The following is a 19,971-nucleotide window of genomic DNA, read 5'->3' on the forward strand; positions in this document are numbered from 1 at the left end:
TCTTCTACCTCTGGCCATTAACAGCAAGCTCAAGCTTTTGTTTCTTTCATTGTTATTCATATAGATAGGGCAGCGTTTTTTTTTTTTTTTTTTTCGGTTTTGCAGCAGCGTGTATGGAATAGTCTGTGATAAATATCACAAAATTCAAATATCCGTAATTACGACCATCATAACCATGATCACATTTATAATTGCAGCTGCAATTTAAACCCTAATAGGATCCATCCAAACTAGCTACTATCTTTAGAAATATAATTGGAAGAAAAATAGAAAATAACAAATAGAAAGAGAATAGTATCTTTAGAAATATAACTGAGAAGGTCTGACACCCAAAAAAAAAAAACCCTGGGAACTGGGAAGCACACTTTCTTTATATATACATATAAAGAAAAAAGAAGATACTAACATAATACAATATTAGATAGAATATCCAGTCCTAGGTTATTAATAAAAGGAATGTAATCAAAATATGTACCTTTAAACTGAAATTGCTCATAAGAATTAATTGTAAATGGAGTACACATTGTACCCCAATTTGATCTCCGCGCTAAGAGAGCCTCCATCAAATTGAATGTGCAAAAGTTGTTCAAGTTTTTTCCTGTTCAATTTTTTGTTTAAAGAGGAAAATATTATTAGCATATCTTGGCTAAAGCATGCATAAATTAAACTAAACTGATTAACACTCCGTTATAGTAACCAATTAATTAAAAGATTACCTCAAGTTTTCTACTGATTCAACTTCCATTAAGCTATGCTTAAATTTCTTTGCCGGAGGAACTAGTTCTTCCCCTTCATCATCAGATTCGAACCCCTTTTCTTTATGTGGAGATGCAATGGCTTCTAACTCAAAAACATCCCTGCTTCTCTTGAATCTGCACCCTCTTGATTCCTCCTCCATATTTGGGTATATCCAACGGATGCCGCACGCTTTTATCGCCACTTGCTCCTTGTTTGGTAGCCGAGCAAAGAACTTAACTTCCAGATTTGCATTCTGGTCATCATCATCAATGGCCTTTCTTCTTCTGATTATTTCCATTATCTGCTTACAGCATTGCGAATCATACCACAATAGCACATGATCCGACAAAAGATTCATCTGAAATCCAATGTAAACACAGTTTCTCCACCTCAGTGAGGACAAACTTGCTTTATGGATCCTCTGACCCCAACTTGTTTCCAAGTAACATTCAAAGCCAAAACTCATTTCAATGTCACCCTTATCACATGGTTGTATCGGAGGAACAACCAAGTAGAAAATGAAACCAGAGAAATTGGAACTTAGCGGCAATTGAATGCTGATGGAATTTTGTGAAGAGCAATGATGGAACAAGTCATCAAGTTTACTTCCTCTAATTGGCAAGAAATAACAAACCTTGCCAACACTGACGTCATGCTCACTAAGAAAACTATCACCATAATCAACAATGAATTCTTCATTTCTGTTTTCTTCTAATGTTGGTGATAGTTGTTGTGCTTCAGCCCTAACAATGGCATCCTTCAAAATGGTAAAGCATGACTCTTCCTCCAACTTCACACAGTTCAGGAATGCAAAAGTAGTACCCTGCTGTCTTTTTAATTGTTCTGTGGAACTTGATACTGTGCTCAAAGATTTGCAGTCCCAGGCCTTAAAAGCTTGAAGGGAAGGTGGAAGCTCTGGTACAAGTTGTAACCTTTCACAGTGACAAATAAAAAGAAGTTTGAGCCGAGGAAGATTCTTAATGCTTTCTGGAAAGGTCATGATATTAGTGTCATGAATGGTTATCAACAACAATGATGATAACAAAGAGATGTTGTCTGGGAGTTCAGTTAAACTTGGACATCTATCAAATTTCAGTTCTTTTAGATAATGGAACATTGGGCTGGGTAGGATTGTGCTTAAGGTGGCCACCGTGTCACATTCATGATTATTAGGGTCTGAAAGAATGATTTGATTGGTGAACTTCTCTGGAAGATCCATGAGGAGATCACTGATTGGAAATGAGAAGTTATCAAGATTTTGAAGATGCACAATTGATGAAGGTAGTTGTTTCAAGGCAGTTGACCTCAAATGCAGATTAATATGAGAATTATCTTTTGAAATTGGGATAGAGAATTCTTGCATATTTGGGCAATTATAAGCAACGACATCTTTAAGAGATGGTGAACAAGTGGTGCAAGAAAGGCTCTTAAGTTCTGTGCATCCAAACACACATAACCCTGAAAGCTTTGGAAGAGATAAAATAGAAGGGTGAAGATGAGCTAATTTGTCACAACCATTCACCCACACTTCTTTTAGATTTGGAGCACCGGATAAATCTGGACACTCTATCATTCGTTTCGAGCTAGCCAGATAAATTAGCTCCAAAATTGGAAAATTCTGCAATAGCATATAATGGATCAAGTAAGTTAATTAGGAAACTCTAAATAGATAGAATTATTCTTGTATAATCACATAAGTTTTAATTATTCTCTTTCTTAAGGAAAAAGAAAATACCAGGGGCTCATCCCAAAGCTTTTCAAGATCACTATATGGCATGGAGAGTTCAACAAGCTTGCTAGGCCAAGAAGTGGTTGACAGAGATTTTAATGGACATCCATCCCATTGGATATATCTCAAGTCATTCGGCAACTCCAGATTTGTTGGAAGACTCAATGTATAATCAACTCTCTTTTGTCCATAGCCATTGTCGTTAGCAAAAGCAAGTAACCTTAGCTTTGGCATCTTTCTAAGTGCATCGGAGCTTATACATATTTCTGTCCGCTCAGTCATATCCAAATATATGGTTTCAATTGTAGCAGACCCCTGACAAATAATAATAATAATAATAATAATAATAATAATAATAATAATAATAATAATAATAATAATAATAATAATAATAATAATAATCAATGTTAGTGTAACTAATTTTTCAAAAAACATGTTCTATTAAAATGTCATTTACTTACTTTATCATTTTTTAATATGTCGCAAATTTCGTCTGGGTGCCACACTCTGCTACGCTTTCCAGGGTTCTTGAGAGATTCTTCGCATACAATTTTGTGACCCATTTCCTGTAACAAGTCATGCATTTGTATGCTTTTATTGGTAGCTATTGATATAAGAGCCTTGTCTAAAAGGTTTCTTATTCCAATATCTGCAAAGAAGCCACACTCATTCAATATTCTTATCACTTTTTCTTTCTCTTCTCCTTTAAAAAAGCATGCAATATCTAGAAATATATCCTTCTCTGTATCATCTAATTCATTGAAGCTCAACCTCAACACCTTCTGAATATCTGCATTAGGAATCCTCTTTAGTTTTGTCAATGCATTGTCCCATTCCTTTTCACTTTTGGAATGAAGAAATGATCCCAAAACTTTCAATGCTAAAGGATTTCCTCTGGCATAAGCAAGTGCCCTTTTTGATAGCTCCCAGTATTCATTTTCAGGAGGATGGGTTCTGTTGAAGGCATTCAAGCTAAAGAGTTTGAGAGAGTTCTCCTCATTCATTTCTGTGACTTCATGGATATGATCAACCGATCTACTCAGAAGAACATGCTTATCTCTGGTGGTAACAATAACTTTGCTACCAACTCCAAGATAATCTTGTCCCACTCCAAGCAAATTTTCTAAAAGCTCAGAAGTATTCACATCATCTAGCACTATGAAAACTTTCTTACGCCTCAATCTGCGGAGTATAGCAGAAGACACAATCTTTGGAGTGGTAATATGAACATGTTCCTGCAGCAACTCAGAAAGAAGTCTATTGAATATGTAGCTGAGGCCATGCCTTGAAGATTCTTCTCTTACATTGGCCAAGAAACAACTACCTTGGTACTTGGGAGAGAACTCTTGAAAAATGGCAGCCGCAATAGTTGTTTTTCCTATGCCGCCCATGCCCCAGATTCCAATGGTTCGAACTTCTTGTGAGTTGATCAAAACAGATTCAATGCATGCATAATTTTGGTCATGTATAAAAGGGCTCCTGAGTTCATTTGTGTATTTCTGATCCAATTTTCGGACAATCATTTGGACTATGCCTTCAATGAGGTCAGATTCAGTCCTGGCATGTGTAATTTAACCCAAAAAAGTTAAAATGTATACACACCAAAAAAGAGGAGATTGAACAAATGGCAATAAAACCAATTAATTAATAAAGATAGGAAAGAGTAATAGACTAATAGTATAAATGTATAATTAAGGTTCGGTAAAAGTATCTTCTTGTGAGGACGAGGCTAAACAAGGTAACACGTATCCTATTTATTTGGGTTAAATAAATTAATTGAACCAATATCAATACATATATAATATATATAGGAAAAATATAGGTAGACAATAAGAATATTAAAAATGTGATTACTTAGATAAAGATGTCTATTTCATTTTTTACTAAAGATATTTTTATGTTGTATTTTAATTAGTTTTTATATAATTTATTCGGTATTTCTCATCACATATTATTAAAATCCTCAAAAAAATTTCTTTCTAAAAATAATAAAAAATATTTAATTTAGACTAAAACCAAAAAAGTAATAGATTAACTATTAGATTATTTTAAAAAAATTATTTATATAAAACAAGCTCTTAAAATTTTTACAAATAAAAAAATAATTAATTTATATTCGTACAATATATAAAATAATTACTATATTATTATTATTATATTATAGATTAAAATTCACTAATTTAAATTTTATTTTTATTTTTAATATAAGTATTAGAAATAAATAATTTTTTTATAACAAGATGTAGTGTAACAAAATATATATAATATTAATTAATTTTTAAAAAATTCTGAAAAAATAGTTTTTTCTAATAAAATGTTATTAGAAAATTAACATTATAAAAGCTAATTTCAACCAATATAATATAATAGGTTATTAAATATATTTAATACAAAACACATTGAATATAAATTTTTATTGAGTTTAAATTTTAAATAATTTTTAATTGAATTTCAAATATTTTTATTTTAAAGAGTTAGAATATTTTAACATCATCTTTTTTTTTATCTTTTTAATTGAGTCTTTGATTTTTTTAAATTATAAACCTTATTTATAATTAAGAGTAATATTTTAACACCACCAATTAGTCACACATATAAAAATACCAGAATAATTCTATTGTAATCTAACTTTATAAGCAATACAATACAATAAAACTATATATAAGTAATATAACTAAATTTTATTTACATCTATAGTCACATTTCATAAATAATATAATCAAATTATATTTATGTTTATAATTAAAATATGAATAAAAATACAAAAAATTATCATAATGGTTAATTTTTTCGTTCATAATTTTTTTTATTATTTTTGTTGTGAAAAGTTTAATTATTTTAATAATTAATTATTTTTTAAAAAAGATAATTGAATAACACAAAAGAGTCTTATTAAGAGTAATTTATTTATATATAATTAAAAAATAATTGAATAATTATATACGGTAAAAAATTAATATTATTAAAAAATAAAATTAAAATTTATTTTAAAATTAAAAATAAAATTAAAAATAAATTAAAAATCATGTTTTTTTTCTTTTTCCTAAAATTTATCTACAAGTAATTTTATAACTATTTTATGATGAATAAAAATATTAAACTCGTACTAAAATTTATTATAATAAAATTTATTTTTATTCTACTAAACATTAAATAAACTATTGAAAAGAATTTTGTTTCCTCCATTAGAGAAGAATGATAAACTTCCATACTTCTATTATGTTATGGCAATAATTTGGCCTTTATTTTTTAATGTACATAATAATAATAATAATAATAATAATAATAATAATAATAAAAAAAAAAACAAGTATGTCACAGTAAAAAAGGAAGCACGTTACTAAATAATTTATCATTCGAATTATATATGAATCAAATTGATAATATGAGGACTAACACTACAAAAATCGATAACAAAGTTAAGGACTTATTACAAAACCTTTCTTAGGCTCACAGAAAAAACGTTTATATTTGTGTGATATATAAAACAATTATCATATTATTATTATTACATTATATATATATATATATATGAGCAAAAAAAGTCCAACTGTTTTAAAGTAAAATTTTCTTTTAATATTTGATTAAATGTTCTTGTATTTAATACTTTTTTTTGGCACTTCCTCTTAGTTAAAAATATAATCATTATAATTTTTTAGTTATTATTGTTAGGGTGTTCACAGATCGGATATGGCTGAAATTTGGATCCAATCCGCACTAAACTCATTAGATCAAATTCGATATTCGCATTTTTTATGTTTGGATTAGATATCAAATATATTCATAAAATAAAAAATATTAAAAAATTTAATTTTTATAAAAAAAGTCAATAATTTTTTTTGTTTACTTTTTTAAACATATTTATTTCTATCTGATTAGAGTGTGGATCCGATTCGATCCAATTCGATCATCTTACAGATCAGATACGGATAAATACTGTGGATTTATGGATATGATCTAATCTATGAACACCCCTAACTACTACTATAGGTTCATTGTTGCAAAAGAATGCTTTTTTTATTATAAACCATTATTAGATCTTAATTACCATTAAAACAACTTAATTGTCAACAAAGAGATAATACTTATTGATCTCTGAAATTATGTTCGTATTTCAATCTAATTTCAAAAATTTCGATTTACTCAATCTAGTCTCCCAACTTAATAGTTATGACTCACATTGGTTCCTGATCTTATTTTTGTCACTGTCTCACAAAATCGTTAACGATATGCTGAGATGGATTAACGACTGCTACATTATACATTCTAGCGACTATATGATGTGACAATTGAAATTTTTTTACTTTAATTTTTTTTCAACTAAACACTTAAAACTCTAATATGAGTCACGGATACCTAAGTTAAAAAATTAAACTAAGTAAATTGAAACTTTAAAAATCATATTAAAGTTCGAATATAACTTTAAAATAGAACTTTGACTTATATAGTGATTAATTTAAATGAGAATCAAATAAATCAAAATTCAACATAATTTTTATCAATGTTTTCAAATTCGAAATTTCTATACCAAAATTAACTAGGATTTCTCTTTAAATTAAAAATTTAATGAAGTAGTGACTTTAATTATCTTAACCAATATTCTAATTAATTACTTTTATGTCTTAAAAAAATTGTATATAAGAAGAAAATAATTAATTTGTCTACTTTAATAAATAGTTATTTTACTAAAATGAAAGAAACTATTTTTTTAGAATTTTTTATAAGAACTAATTAATATTATATATATTTTGCTACACTACATTTAGTTATAAAAATTTTATTTATTTCTAATGCTTATATTAAAAATGAAAAAAAAAAATTTAAATTGATAAATTTTAACCTATAATATAATAATATAGTAATTGTTTTATATATTGTACGAATATAAATTAATTATTTTTTTTATTTGTAAAAATTTTAAGAGGCTTGAGCTTGTTTTATATATATATATATATATATATATTTTTTTTTTTTTGATGAATGTGATATATTTTTTTATATAAATAATTTTTTAAAAAAAATCTAATAGTTAATATAATACTTTTTTGGTTTTAGTTCAAATTAAATATTTTTTATTATTTTTGAAAAGAAAATTTTTTGAAGAATTTAATAATATGTGACGAGGAACACCGAATAAATTATACAGAAACCAATTAAAACACAACATGAAAACATCTTTAGCAAAAGATGAAATAGGCGGCTTTATCTGAGTGGTTACCTACTAAAAAATATGAATAATGAATATATTAGATGTTCAATTCAATAGGTATGCAGATGATTATATTGATTCTTAGTTCGACGGTGGTTATTTCTATTGATTCGGTTTATTTATGCACAGTTACCAATGACTGGATGTTTAATTCACTAAGTGTGCGATGGTTATCCTAATGTTAAGGTTTAGGAGGTAATTTGGAGTTGAGTATTTTTTTACTTTATTGAGTCAATTCTAGAGACTATTATTCACATTATTCATAAAAGTCATTGTCTACTATCTATTATCTATTATAACTAATTTTAAGACCAAAATGTGCCACATGCCACTCCCTCATTGCAATTGAAATCAAATCTTTCTCTCCAAAATTAAAAAACTCTCCCCTCTTCTCTCTTACTTTCTCTATCTCTCTCATTCCTTCACGCACTCTATCTCTCTTATATATCATTATCAATAACTAATTATAAATTTGACAATCAAAATATATAACATAACATTTTCTAATTGTATTTAAATTAAATTAAAATTAAAATACTAAAATTAAAATATAGCTATATTATATATCATATTTATATATTACTAACTAATTTAATAACTAAAATGTGTCACATGACACTCTCTTATTAAAATTTAAAGAAAATATTTTTCTCTAAAATTAGTAAAAACATTCTTCTTATATTTTCTTATCTACCTCTCTCTTTTTTTTCTATTTCTCTCTATCTTTCTCACTCTATATATAATTTATAATCCATATTTTATATTAGTAATTTGACAAATCAAAATGTGTCACCAGATATTTTCATTATAATTAAAATAAAAATTTTTCTTAGCTTCTAAAAGTAACAAATTTCCTCTCTCATTCTTCTTCTTTATCTTTCTCTCTCTTTTCTCTCATTCTCTATTTTTCTCTACCTTTATGTTTTACAAAAAATAAAATTAACAACATAATATAATTTAAATAAAAAATATTATTATATACATATTTTTTATTTAATTTTAAATTTTTACTGCTTATCTTTTTAAAATATATTTTTACTTCTTTTTTTTAAATATTTATTACATATAATTTAAAAAAATTACTAATATTGTGATTAAAAGTTAGAATCAAGATTCAATTATTTTTAAAAAAATGAGTTAATTTTATAACTATCAATATAAATTTTTTTATGTTAATATCTAATTATATTTTTATATATATAGAAAAAAAATATTATTTTTAAATAGCAAGCATAAAAATTAACTATTTCTATTTGTCTAACAAATTTAATACTTAATCAAATATAAAAATATACACGTTAAATTCTTTTAAATTTTAGATAACGAATGTTAAAATTAAGTAAAAAAAATTAAACTCTTTCATTTGAAAGTAATAACTAATAAAAAATTTATTATTTAATTTTATTTAAGACTCTGGTCTTTTTAGCCGACGAAGACTTTTGTCCCTTACGACTATTTTATAAAAGTAGTTTAATGCTATAAATTTTTTGTGTCATAATCTACAATACCAGGACCTACGTAATTTTAAAAGATTTATATTCCCGTAATAGTATTACGGATAAAAATAGTAGTAATAAACTGATTTTTGTACAAATAATAAAATGAACTATAATTTATAATTTAAGCCAATATTTTAGACTAGTTCTACTACATTTTTCTTTTTAGAATTGGACTTTTTTTAGTTAGATTATTTTAATTCAGATAACTAAAATATTATAATAGCCTTAAATTATTTTAAGACTAGAAAAATTAAGGGAAAAAAGAAGAAATAATAAAACAAAAAATAGAAAAATAAAAATAAGAAAAAAGTATATAACAAATTGATTGCTTTAATAACTAAAAATAATACCCAATTTATAAAAGAAAATTAAAAATTAATATTTAATTAAAAATAAAAATAATTTATTTTTAAATATTTAAAATTTATTATAAAAAATAAATTAGATAAAAATTAGCGCAATCAATTCCTATTTTAACTTCTGAAATCCAAAATCAGAAGGTGATGAATGGTACAATGACTTCAAACTCAATTTTAAGGATTTCAGTTTTTTGGTTCATTTTCAGATTGTTGCAGTAATTATATTTTATTAGTTTTGGATTGAACAAATTTTTTTTTAATAGAATTTTGATGGTTAAAATTTCTTTTAGCAGTAACATAGACAATATTATTTTAGGATTGCTGATTTTTTTTTTATTATTTGTAATTAGTTTTTATAATTTTTATTAGGATTTATATTTTTTTTTCGCAACCTTGAGGATAAGGTTGTTTTAAAAGATAGGGTAATGATATAATTAGTATTGGCTAACCTAATTAGAAAATTATACTATAAATAGGAGTATGATGTAATAATATAAGATATCCATAATCTAACGAGAAACTATATTTTTCCTCTTTTGACTCTAATTCTAGAAATTTCTCTTTTATTCTTTCTGATTATTTTTAATTTCTCTCTAATTCTTAGGACAAATCCGTATCAAAATGGCTAAATAATCCCTCAAATTTTATCCATTACTCAAATCAGTCCTTTAAATTTTCAACAATCAAATTAACTCTCAAATTTTCTACCTTTAACCACGTTTATTTTTACTCTGTTTTATCTATACTCCATTATTTATTTTTTACTCATTTATGGAAATTTTATTTGTATTTGTGGTTTCCACAACAATTCAGTAGTTATATTTTAAATCTATTATAAGATTTTTAAATAAATTAAAAATCCTTACAAATCTTTAAATTGTTTTCAATTTCCTCCAAGGTGTATCTAATGGTTGATTACTCTAATAAAAAGTTATATACTATCCTAGCTATCTTAATGGCTGTATACATCAAGTAGTATATATTTTATATTTGTTGCGTATGTGCGTGCTTAAGTTTATGATAACGCTAATTAAAAATATTATAGGCCAGGTGTAGAGGAGAGGATTGGACAAAAATATTATTATAACTCTATTTTAACGGTGGAAATACATGGAACTTCTTAATCTTAATTATTAAAGAGTATATAATTATGGACAGTGTTAGGGGAATAATGAAAATTTTGAATAATATGAATAACTACCAATCAAATGAAAATACACTACACTATAATTTAATGCTACTAATCAAATTTACTTTTTTAACCCTATTAATTCACATTATTTACACATTGTTCAAAAATCTTGTTGCTTACCTATACTTTTTCTATAATTATATATTATTGATGTTTAAATTTGTGCGCGACCCTAGATAGCCCCTTACCAATGCAACAAGAACCCTTTTGTTCTGATCTTTTGTTTTGGTGTGTTAGTAAGTAGCTTGTTAAAACATGCATGTAGATAATAACAATTATAAAGATGGAATATGTTGGCATATAAAGACTGGACATTAATTTTGTTAGAATATATTTAAAATATTATATATTAATATTTAAATATATAATATCTTAAATATATCAAGTGCTATTGCAGTATTGCTATTATGTTATCTATCAGCATAACGAAGAGTGTTAATTTATAAATCAAGAATATAATATAATTCAATTATAATAATGAATCAATATAATATCAAACTAAATAAATTTAAATATATTCAAATATATTTATTTGATTTATTTATGAATAAATATAGATTTTAGTTACTTTTTTAAAGTAAATATTTTATTTGATTTTGTATTATTTAAATAAAAAATAATTTAAGAAGACTGATAATATCAACCCTAAAACATTAGTTGCTTAATTTATTGAAAAAGTTTAGGAGGCCAGTATTTTTATTAAAATTTGGCCAACACTTAACCAATAAAAGAAAAAAGAAGAATCTCATACCATTAAAAATACCAATAATAACTAATTGATGGTTACAAATCACAAAACTTGCTGTCTCTAATACTCTTTTCTAACTTAGACATAAATTATTAACAAAAGCACCCTAATTAGTAATTAGTTACAAAAATTATAAGTAAATAATTTTTAATCAGCTAATTTTAAATAATTATAATTAATAATTATTAATTTTATATTTTTAACAAATAAAATTTAAATAATTATTAATTAATGATAATTAATTAATATAAAATACAATTCAAAAATAATTGTTGACTTGTTATTAGCTATATTCCTGTTAATTATTTAGGGGGATTGTTAGTTAAATTACAGTGAATTTATTTTACCTGCTATGGTGAGGTTGATATTCGAAGCCGGAGATATTGGCTGCATGGAAGAGTGCCTTCCTCCACTGGCGCACAAGGCGATAATTCAAATTTCTGTCATAATCCGCGAACACATTGTAGTAGCTTCCAGTCTGCTTCCGAACATGCGTGGGTTCGATCCTGTAAAACACAGGAATAATACGGTGGTGTCCCTTTTCCATCATGTTTGTGAGTTCTATGATCTCAGCAAGCTCGCGCAAGCACCACTTTGAAGACGCATAGTGTTCTGAGAAGATGACCAGATACACGGACGAGTCTCTTATGGCTTGCACGAGTTCTTCCCAGATCTCACCACCTTTCTCAATTCTGTAATCTATGAATGTTTCGATTTGGTTTCTGCACAGAGCAGAGTGAAGGTGGCTGGTGAAGCCGTTACGAGTGTCTTTACCGTTGAAGCTGATAAAAACATCGTACTTCGTGAGAGGTGGAGGTGTAGGAGGAGAATAAACATCAGAAAAGGCCATTTTTCTTTTTGTTTTTGTTTGTGTCTGGTTCGGTGTGGTTTGGTTGTTGTAGTAGCAGAAACCCTCTTGGTTTCATGTTTATATAATACATGATATGGTCTGGCGCCTTAATGATCATGAAGTGATGGCCATGCATAAACTTATTGTTATAATTTAACCCTTTTATAGAAAAAAGACTAATTTATTCTGAACAATTTTAAAGTAATAAAAGTTTGTTAAATATCAAATTATTTAATCTGATTTTTTAAAACTAAATTTGAGTATTTATTTTAAAATTTTTTATTATACAATAATTAATTTTTTGACGGTATAATTATATCTATTATCTATTATTCTATTATATATCTCTAATTTCACAACTAAAATATATCACATGTCACTTTCTCATTACAATTGAAATCAAATTTTTTCCTCCAAAATTAAGGAATTCTCCTCTCCTCCTTACTAATTTTATATCCAAAATGTGCCACATGACACTCTCTCATTGTAATTGAAATTAAATCTTTCTCTCCAAAATTAAAGAATTCTTCCCCCCTTCTTACTAATTTTACGACCAAAATGTGTCACATGCCACTCCCTCATTGCAATTGAAATCAAATCTTTTCCTCAAAAATTAAAGAGTTATTCCCTCCTCCCTCTTCCTTTCTCTATTTCTCTCATTCCTTCAACTACTCTATCTATTTTATATATCATTATCAATATCAATGACTAATTACTAATTTGACAATCAAAATATACAACATGACATTCTTTAATTGTATTAAAATTAAAATTAAAATATTAAAATTGAAATTAAAATATACCTATATTATGTATCATATATTACTATCTAATTTAATAATTAAATGTGTCACATGACACTCTCTTATTAAAATTGAGAGAAAATATTTTTTTCAAACTTAATAAACTCTATTCCTAAATTCTCTCATCTATCTCCATTTTTTTATTTCTCTCTACTATTTTTACTCTATATATAATTTATATTTTATATTAGTAATTTAACAAATCAAAATATGTCATCCGATATTTTTTTATAGTTAAAGTAAAATTTTTTCTTCCAAAATTAACAAACTCTCACTCTCACTCTCATTCTTCATCTTTATCTTTCTCTCTCTTTTCTTTCATACTCTATTTTTTCTATCTTTCACTTCTACAGAAAACAAAATTAACAAAATAATATAATTTAAATAAAAAATATTATTATTATTATTGTTATTATATACATAATTTTTTATTTAATTTTAAATTTTCACCGCTTATCTTTCTAATCTATATTTATATTTGTATTTCTTTTCTTTCAAATATTTATTACATATAATTTAGAGAGAATACTAATGTTATAATTAAAAGTTAGAATCAAGATTCAATTATTTTTAAAAAAATTAATTTTGAGTTAATTTTATAATTATTAGTATAATTTTTTATGCTAATATCTAATTATATTTTTATATACACAGGGAAAAATATTATTTTTAAATAGCAAGTATAAGAATTAATTATTTCTATTTGTGCAACAGACTTAACAGTTAATACCTAATTAAATGTAAAAGTATATACGTTAAATTATTTTAAATTTTAGATAATAAATGTTAAAATTAATTATTAATAAAAAATTAGATTTTTCATATAAAAAAATAACTAAAAATCTTGTTATTTGATTTTTTATCTACAGATACCTCGGTTTTCTTAACTAGAAATTTTTGTCAATCAACGATTTTTTTTTGTAAAAATATTTTAATTTTATAATTTTTTTTGTGCCATACATAATAATCTATACTGTGAGAACAAAGTGGACCATAATTTTAAAAAATTTATATTTCCATTATTACAAATAAAAATATTAGTTATTTATGAAATTTGATTATCATTAATCATCAATATGAATATGTGCTCTATATATATTTCTATCCAAATAACTAATTTTAATTTTTAATTTCATATATAATTAATAGAAAAATAGTGATAAATTTAGTATGTTTTGCTCATTGGGCATTTTATTCTCTAAATAGTGATAAATTTCTCTTTATTTTGTAAGTGCAGATAATAATTTATTATAGAGCATTGAATAAAGGACGAGAAGCGCGTCCCATATTAAGAACTGAGAATACGACAAATTAACTAATAAACATTGACTGAATTAAGAAATGAGGTCGCCAAATTTGACTAAGTTTTAGCTAATGGTCCTTATTCAACCCAGTAAATAAATAAATAAATAAATAAATTATGCCAATGCTTTCGGGAACTGCCACTAAGAAAAATAACATGTACAATAGTGCAATACGTCAATAATTATTAGAGTCTTATTGCTATGGGTTTTTCTTTTCATTATTTTAGTTTATTTTTTTGTTAGCATTAGCTAGTTACTAGTAATATTGCTTACTGTGATATTTTACTGTGATATTGCTTACTGTAATATTTGTCAACTAGTTTATTAAGTTAGTTTTGAGTTAGTTATTAGATGAAGTTAATAACAGTTAGTAGTTATTGATAGTATTGCTTACAGTGCAAGTAACCTCATGTATATAAACCAGTTTATGCAGAACAATAATAATCATCTTCTACTTATTCTGCCAATTTCTCTCTATTCATTCAGTACTCCTCAATCCTCTTATTCAACAAGATGTCATTCTAATTTTTTTTCAAGAAAAAATTATTATTGAATTGTGATCAATTATAGTACTAATCTATAAAAATGTTGATACTTATTCCAATATTTTTCTCTTTATTAATTAAAAAATTTCTAATAATAATATATGTAAATTACTCTTAATTATATTTCAATTTTTAAAATGTAAAAATAAAATTATTTTGCTTTTTATGTTATTCAACACGAAAATCTCGAACACTGAAATTATCCCAACTCTAAATGGAATTATCCGTATTTAATTTTATGAATTAGATCGAGTTAAAATAAGTTGAAATAAATTGTATTTAATTTATAAATTAAATTTATATTATTTAATTAAATATACAAAACTTTTACTTTTAAAATCTAGGGAATCCCGTGTCTTCTTGTGCTAATGGTTTATATGGTCCACTGGATATATAAGTTTTTCTCTATATATATAGAAGACAATTCAATTTAAATAACTTGGGTTTTAGGTATGATTTAGAGAAGAGTCACACTTAATATGAATATAATATGAATATAACTTAATCTAATAAATATGTGTGGTTGATTCCACAGCTTGCATTCGTGACATGCAAGAAACAAAACAAGCGTGTGCATCTTTCTCCATAAATCATTGAGGCTGGAGAGAACGAAGCTTCATCTACATTTTGTGTTTATACATATACGTAAAATACAATTAGAATCAATTAGATTAATTAATATTATTTAATATATTTAAATATTTATTATAAAATATTATATTTTTATTATTTTAATTTTTTTAATATTTATAAATATTTTTTTATATTGTATCATTATATATAATTAAAATATACATATTTTTTTTTTATTGTTTTTTTTAATTTTTCTAACACATATTATAGATTTCTTTTAACACATAATTCTTCTGATATTTTAATATTTTTAACCGTTAATTTTAATTATAAAATATATATAATATATATTAATTAAAATTAATGATTAAAATTACTAAAACATTCGTATTTCAGTAACATTTAAAAATTTTCCACACAGATATATCAATTAATAGAAAAGTTATAATGATGGGACTAATTTCAAAGAGAAAGAGCGAAGGAAGATGCCCTAGGTTTATGAACGTGTTGTGTGCGATTTGTAAAATATTAACGGATGGAATACTTTTTAAGTTTTAAATTAAATAATGTTGAAAACTTGAAATAATCAACTGTCATATTCAATAGGATGAGATTTATAATGACAGAGTTGGTATGATCTAGCAAGGTTCCAGTAGATCTCTTTGAAATTTTATGATTGAATCTTTTGAGAAAGCAATGTAATAAAAAAATTGAAAAGAAAAAATTTATAAGTGGCCAACAATCTTTTATTGTTTTTACCTTATATATAAACTAATACTATTTACTAGCTAATTTTCGTATTTTTTATATTAAATAAAAATCTTAATTCCTTAATATTTTCTATTAAATTAATGTCAAATATAAATTTATGTCAACAAAATTTTATCCCAATAATAAATTAATCAGTTTATGATAATTAAAATTCTATTAAATATTAGGCCAACACAGATTGAATTATTGATCCTTTTTATATATTGTAGATAATATTTTTTTAATTGAACAAAAATTTATAATTAATTATGCAGTTAAAATCAATCCTTGTATACATGGCAAGTGAAAATTTGTCAGTTTTTCTATTTAATTTGAAAAAAGTTAGTCTTTTAATATTTTCATTTAGTGATAATAAATAAAAAGAAGTCATAAAAAGATAATTAAGAACCAAATACATACTAAGTCCAAGTAAAGGTTCGTTGTTGTAAAGGGAACTATATATAATGTATGATAAAATTTAGAATAATATCCTAAATCAGTCTTTAAATATTTTTTTAGTCAAATAATTTAATTAATTTCTGATTTTTTAATTATTTTATTTGATATATTAATTCTCACGTCAAATTTTAGTTAAAAAAATAGATAAAATTTCCGTCATTTTTTAATAAAAAATAATAAAAAATATAACAGTTTTTTTTTATTTTAAAATTTTCTTTTTATATAGACGACCAATCTAATGTGAGGATTAATTTATCTATCAAAATAAAATTTTGAATATTAATTTAATAATTAAAATTTATTAAAGACTAAATATTTTGCTAACAAATTTTTAAAAATTGATTTGTAATATTTGTCTAAAATTTATAATCCTGCTTCACGTAAAAGTGATATAAAATAAATTAAAAAGTGGTCGTGGGGTTGTTGTTAACGGTAATGCCCGAATCAGCCCCTCCTCCTCCTGGGATAAACCCTTTCTTTGGAGCAAGTCTTGCTAATCTATTAAATTCAAATCTTTCCATAGATGCATTGACTATTGAGTGACAAAGTATTCGATTCTCGGAGAGAGAAGTTGGGTAAAGATTGTCCTCTAAGTCTAATGATCCATAGCAAAACGACAACACCCACCGCACATTTCTTCTTTTCTCCACTTTTTCTTTTAGGTTTTTTTTATTTTTTAGATAAGTAGAAGATATGTTAAGAATTAATTATTTATTCACATAAGAAGAGTCAAACTGTCGTCGTTACATCCAATCTTTGTGAGGTCGGATAGGAGTAGATGAAGTCACTTTTATTGGGTGAGCTTTTATTCTTTTTGGGCTTGACTATATTTTTTTGTCCAGAGTATGAATAGTGTTTCTATTTGAGTCCAAACTTTGTTAACTCGAATTCAAGCATCTATAAATCCGATTCGTCTTTGTAGAGTAAGATATCAAATCAGACAGACAGTCTTACCTAGGATTAGATCGGGTGTTCGATGTGATTTAGGATTTTGAAGCCTTACATCTTTTTGTAATTCTGCACGTTACTCAATGATTACCTTATTAACCGTGCCTCATTAATGAGGGAGAATAAAATTTTTTTTGTCCCTTATAAAAATTCAAATTCATTTCTCTTTCTTTTTTTTTTCACTTCTTTTCTGAGACGTTTGCACTCACCATTTCCTTTTTTAAAACTTTTCATCTTCTGTAATTGTTCTTGCTTTCAAAATTTTTTCGTAACCCCTGTTCTTAATTAAAGATTTTTTTATCTTAAATTTTTGTTTGGGTATTTTTGTTCATTTATTGAAAACTTTGGATTGCATGTATATTACTGTTTATGTTGTGCATCCTTTTTGTTTTGCATTTTTTTAAAGTTGGTTCCTTTAATCTTTTGAATTTTTCTTTGCATTCTGAGTGATGCATTGTTGCTTGATTTTTTGGTTACTTTGACAATGTTTATTTGTTGGTTCAAAAAAAAAATTTGAAAAGTTTGCTTTTTTCTTAGAACTTAAAAGTTAGAACTTAGAAGTTCACATTAAATTGAACTTTAAAAAAAATACTGTTTTCCTGAATGTCACGCTAAATTTTAAAAGGTTAAATTTAACGACGTTTGTATAGTTTTCTAGAGTATTTGAGAATATTCTAGATGGTTTTGAAACGTTCTAAAATGTTCTAGAAGGTCCCGGAATATCTTAGAAGGTTCTAGAAAAGTCTTGATGTATATAGAAGTATGAAGAGTAGTATGGAATAATCTAGAAGTATTTAGAAAGTTATGGTAGGATAGATATTTGTAATGAAGGTTCTGGATGATTAATCTAGACCTTTGATTAGATTTAATCCTAACCATCCATTAAGGAGGTGGATAGCTATAAATAGGACGTGAGAGTTAGAGTTTGAGTGTGTAAGTCGTGTGTGAGTCATTTGTAACAAACAATTGAGTAATAAAGTGTTCTTTCCACCAAAGCTTTCTTTTTCTTGTGTTCTCTTATGTTCTTAGCTTTCTTATCTAATACTGAGGGTTAGGCTGACTTGGTCTTAGCTCAAGAGGTTGAGTAAGTCCGAGTGCCGGCACGGTAGCATTGGAGTGTGTCCAAGGCCGTGATAATTTGGCATCAGAGCAACATTCGAGAGGGAGCACAAGTGGTTTGTGGGTAGGGCTTCTAGTGTAATCATGGAGCATGTTGAGTCTCAAAGAGGAAGGGATGTTATTCCTTCTCGATGGGGAGGCAAGAAGGCCCGTTCTTTAAGTAAGACTGGACGTAAGGACTCTAGCTTCTTAGAGGAGAGAGTTTCTATGTTGGAGAATGTTCTATCCTCTATGGATGAGCACTTACAAAGGATAGAACATGATAAGGAGACTCTCGAGGGTCACGTGTTAGGAGAACTAGATGCTTTCAAAGAAAGCATACTCCAAATCGAAGAGAAGCTTGATAATTCCTTGAAGCTATTTGAAGAAGTTCGAGTTTGGTTCAAGAAGGCAAAATCTCGACCAACCATTGTAAGGGAGAGGACAAAGATTGATCTCCCAAAGTTAAAGGAGTTCAAGGGCGTGAGAGTCGCTCGAGAGGTGGAGAACTTCCTATGGCAAATGGAGAGGTACTTCGAATGCCAAGGGGTGGTCAAAGAAGCAATAAAGGTACACACTGCAGCTCTCTTCCTTTCTGATAATGCTACTTTGTGGTGGAGGAGAAAGTGCGTAGATATGAAAAATGGTACTTGCAACATAGCTACATGGGAAGATTTCAAAAGGGAGTTGAAAAAGCAATTCTTTCCTGAGAATGTGGTTTATGAAGTAAGGAAGAAGTTGAGGGAGTTGAAGCACAAGAGTACGATTAGCGACTATATAAAGAGGTTCACTACTCTCACGCTTCAAATCCCCAACTTAGTATCAGAGGATGCATTGTTCTTCTTCATTGATGGACTCCAACCTTGGGTAAAGCAAGAACTACAAAGAAGGAATGTTAAGAATGTCGATGAGGCCATCGTAGTGGTCGAATCACTTACTGAGTATCATAGGGGAGACTCTAAATCCAAGTCTTCCTCTAAACCTAGTTCTACTAAAGGTGGGAGAGACAAGGGGGAAGAGTTTCTCAACTAAGAAGGAAGGGAAATACTCTTCAAAGAAAGAGTACGAGGAAAAGAAAAAGGCTTTTGTGCCTAAAAGAGGATGCTTCGTGTGCAAGGGACCACACCAAATGAAGGAATGTCTTAAGCTAGGGACTTTGGCATCTAT

General features: G+C 26.4%; 1 protein-coding gene across 1 annotated transcript; it reads right to left on the reverse strand.

Annotated features, from left to right (window-relative positions):
• Positions 1 to 501: 501 nt before the first annotated feature.
• Positions 502 to 12,324, reverse strand: LOC107614896 (TMV resistance protein N-like). The gene is made up of 5 exons (XM_016317023.3): positions 11,822 to 12,324; positions 2,929 to 4,024; positions 2,474 to 2,782; positions 717 to 2,356; positions 502 to 598 (listed from the first exon to the last, which is right to left on the reverse strand). Exons 1-5 carry the CDS (start codon positions 12,322 to 12,324, stop codon positions 502 to 504), a joined length of 3,645 nt encoding a protein of 1,214 aa, XP_016172509.3.
• Positions 12,325 to 19,971: the final 7,647 nt, after the last annotated feature.

This window comes from Arachis ipaensis, chromosome B9 (genome assembly GCF_059453495.1).
Source record: "Arachis ipaensis isolate K30076 ecotype BB chromosome B9, ASM5945349v1, whole genome shotgun sequence".
Classification (NCBI taxonomy): domain Eukaryota; kingdom Viridiplantae; phylum Streptophyta; class Magnoliopsida; order Fabales; family Fabaceae; genus Arachis; species Arachis ipaensis.

Coding starts and splice junctions, on each gene's coding strand:
- LOC107614896 (XM_016317023.3), bottom strand. CDS start 12,324: ATGGCCTTTTCTGATGTTTATTCTCCTCCTACACCTCCACCTCTCACG. Junction 4,025..11,821: donor TATCAACCTCACCATAGCAG/GTAAAATAAATT, acceptor TACACATGCCAG/GACTGAATCTGACCTCATTG. Junction 2,357..2,473: donor AGCTTTGGGATGAGCCCCTG/GTATTTTCTTTT, acceptor ATGCTATTGCAG/AATTTTCCAATTTTGGAGCT.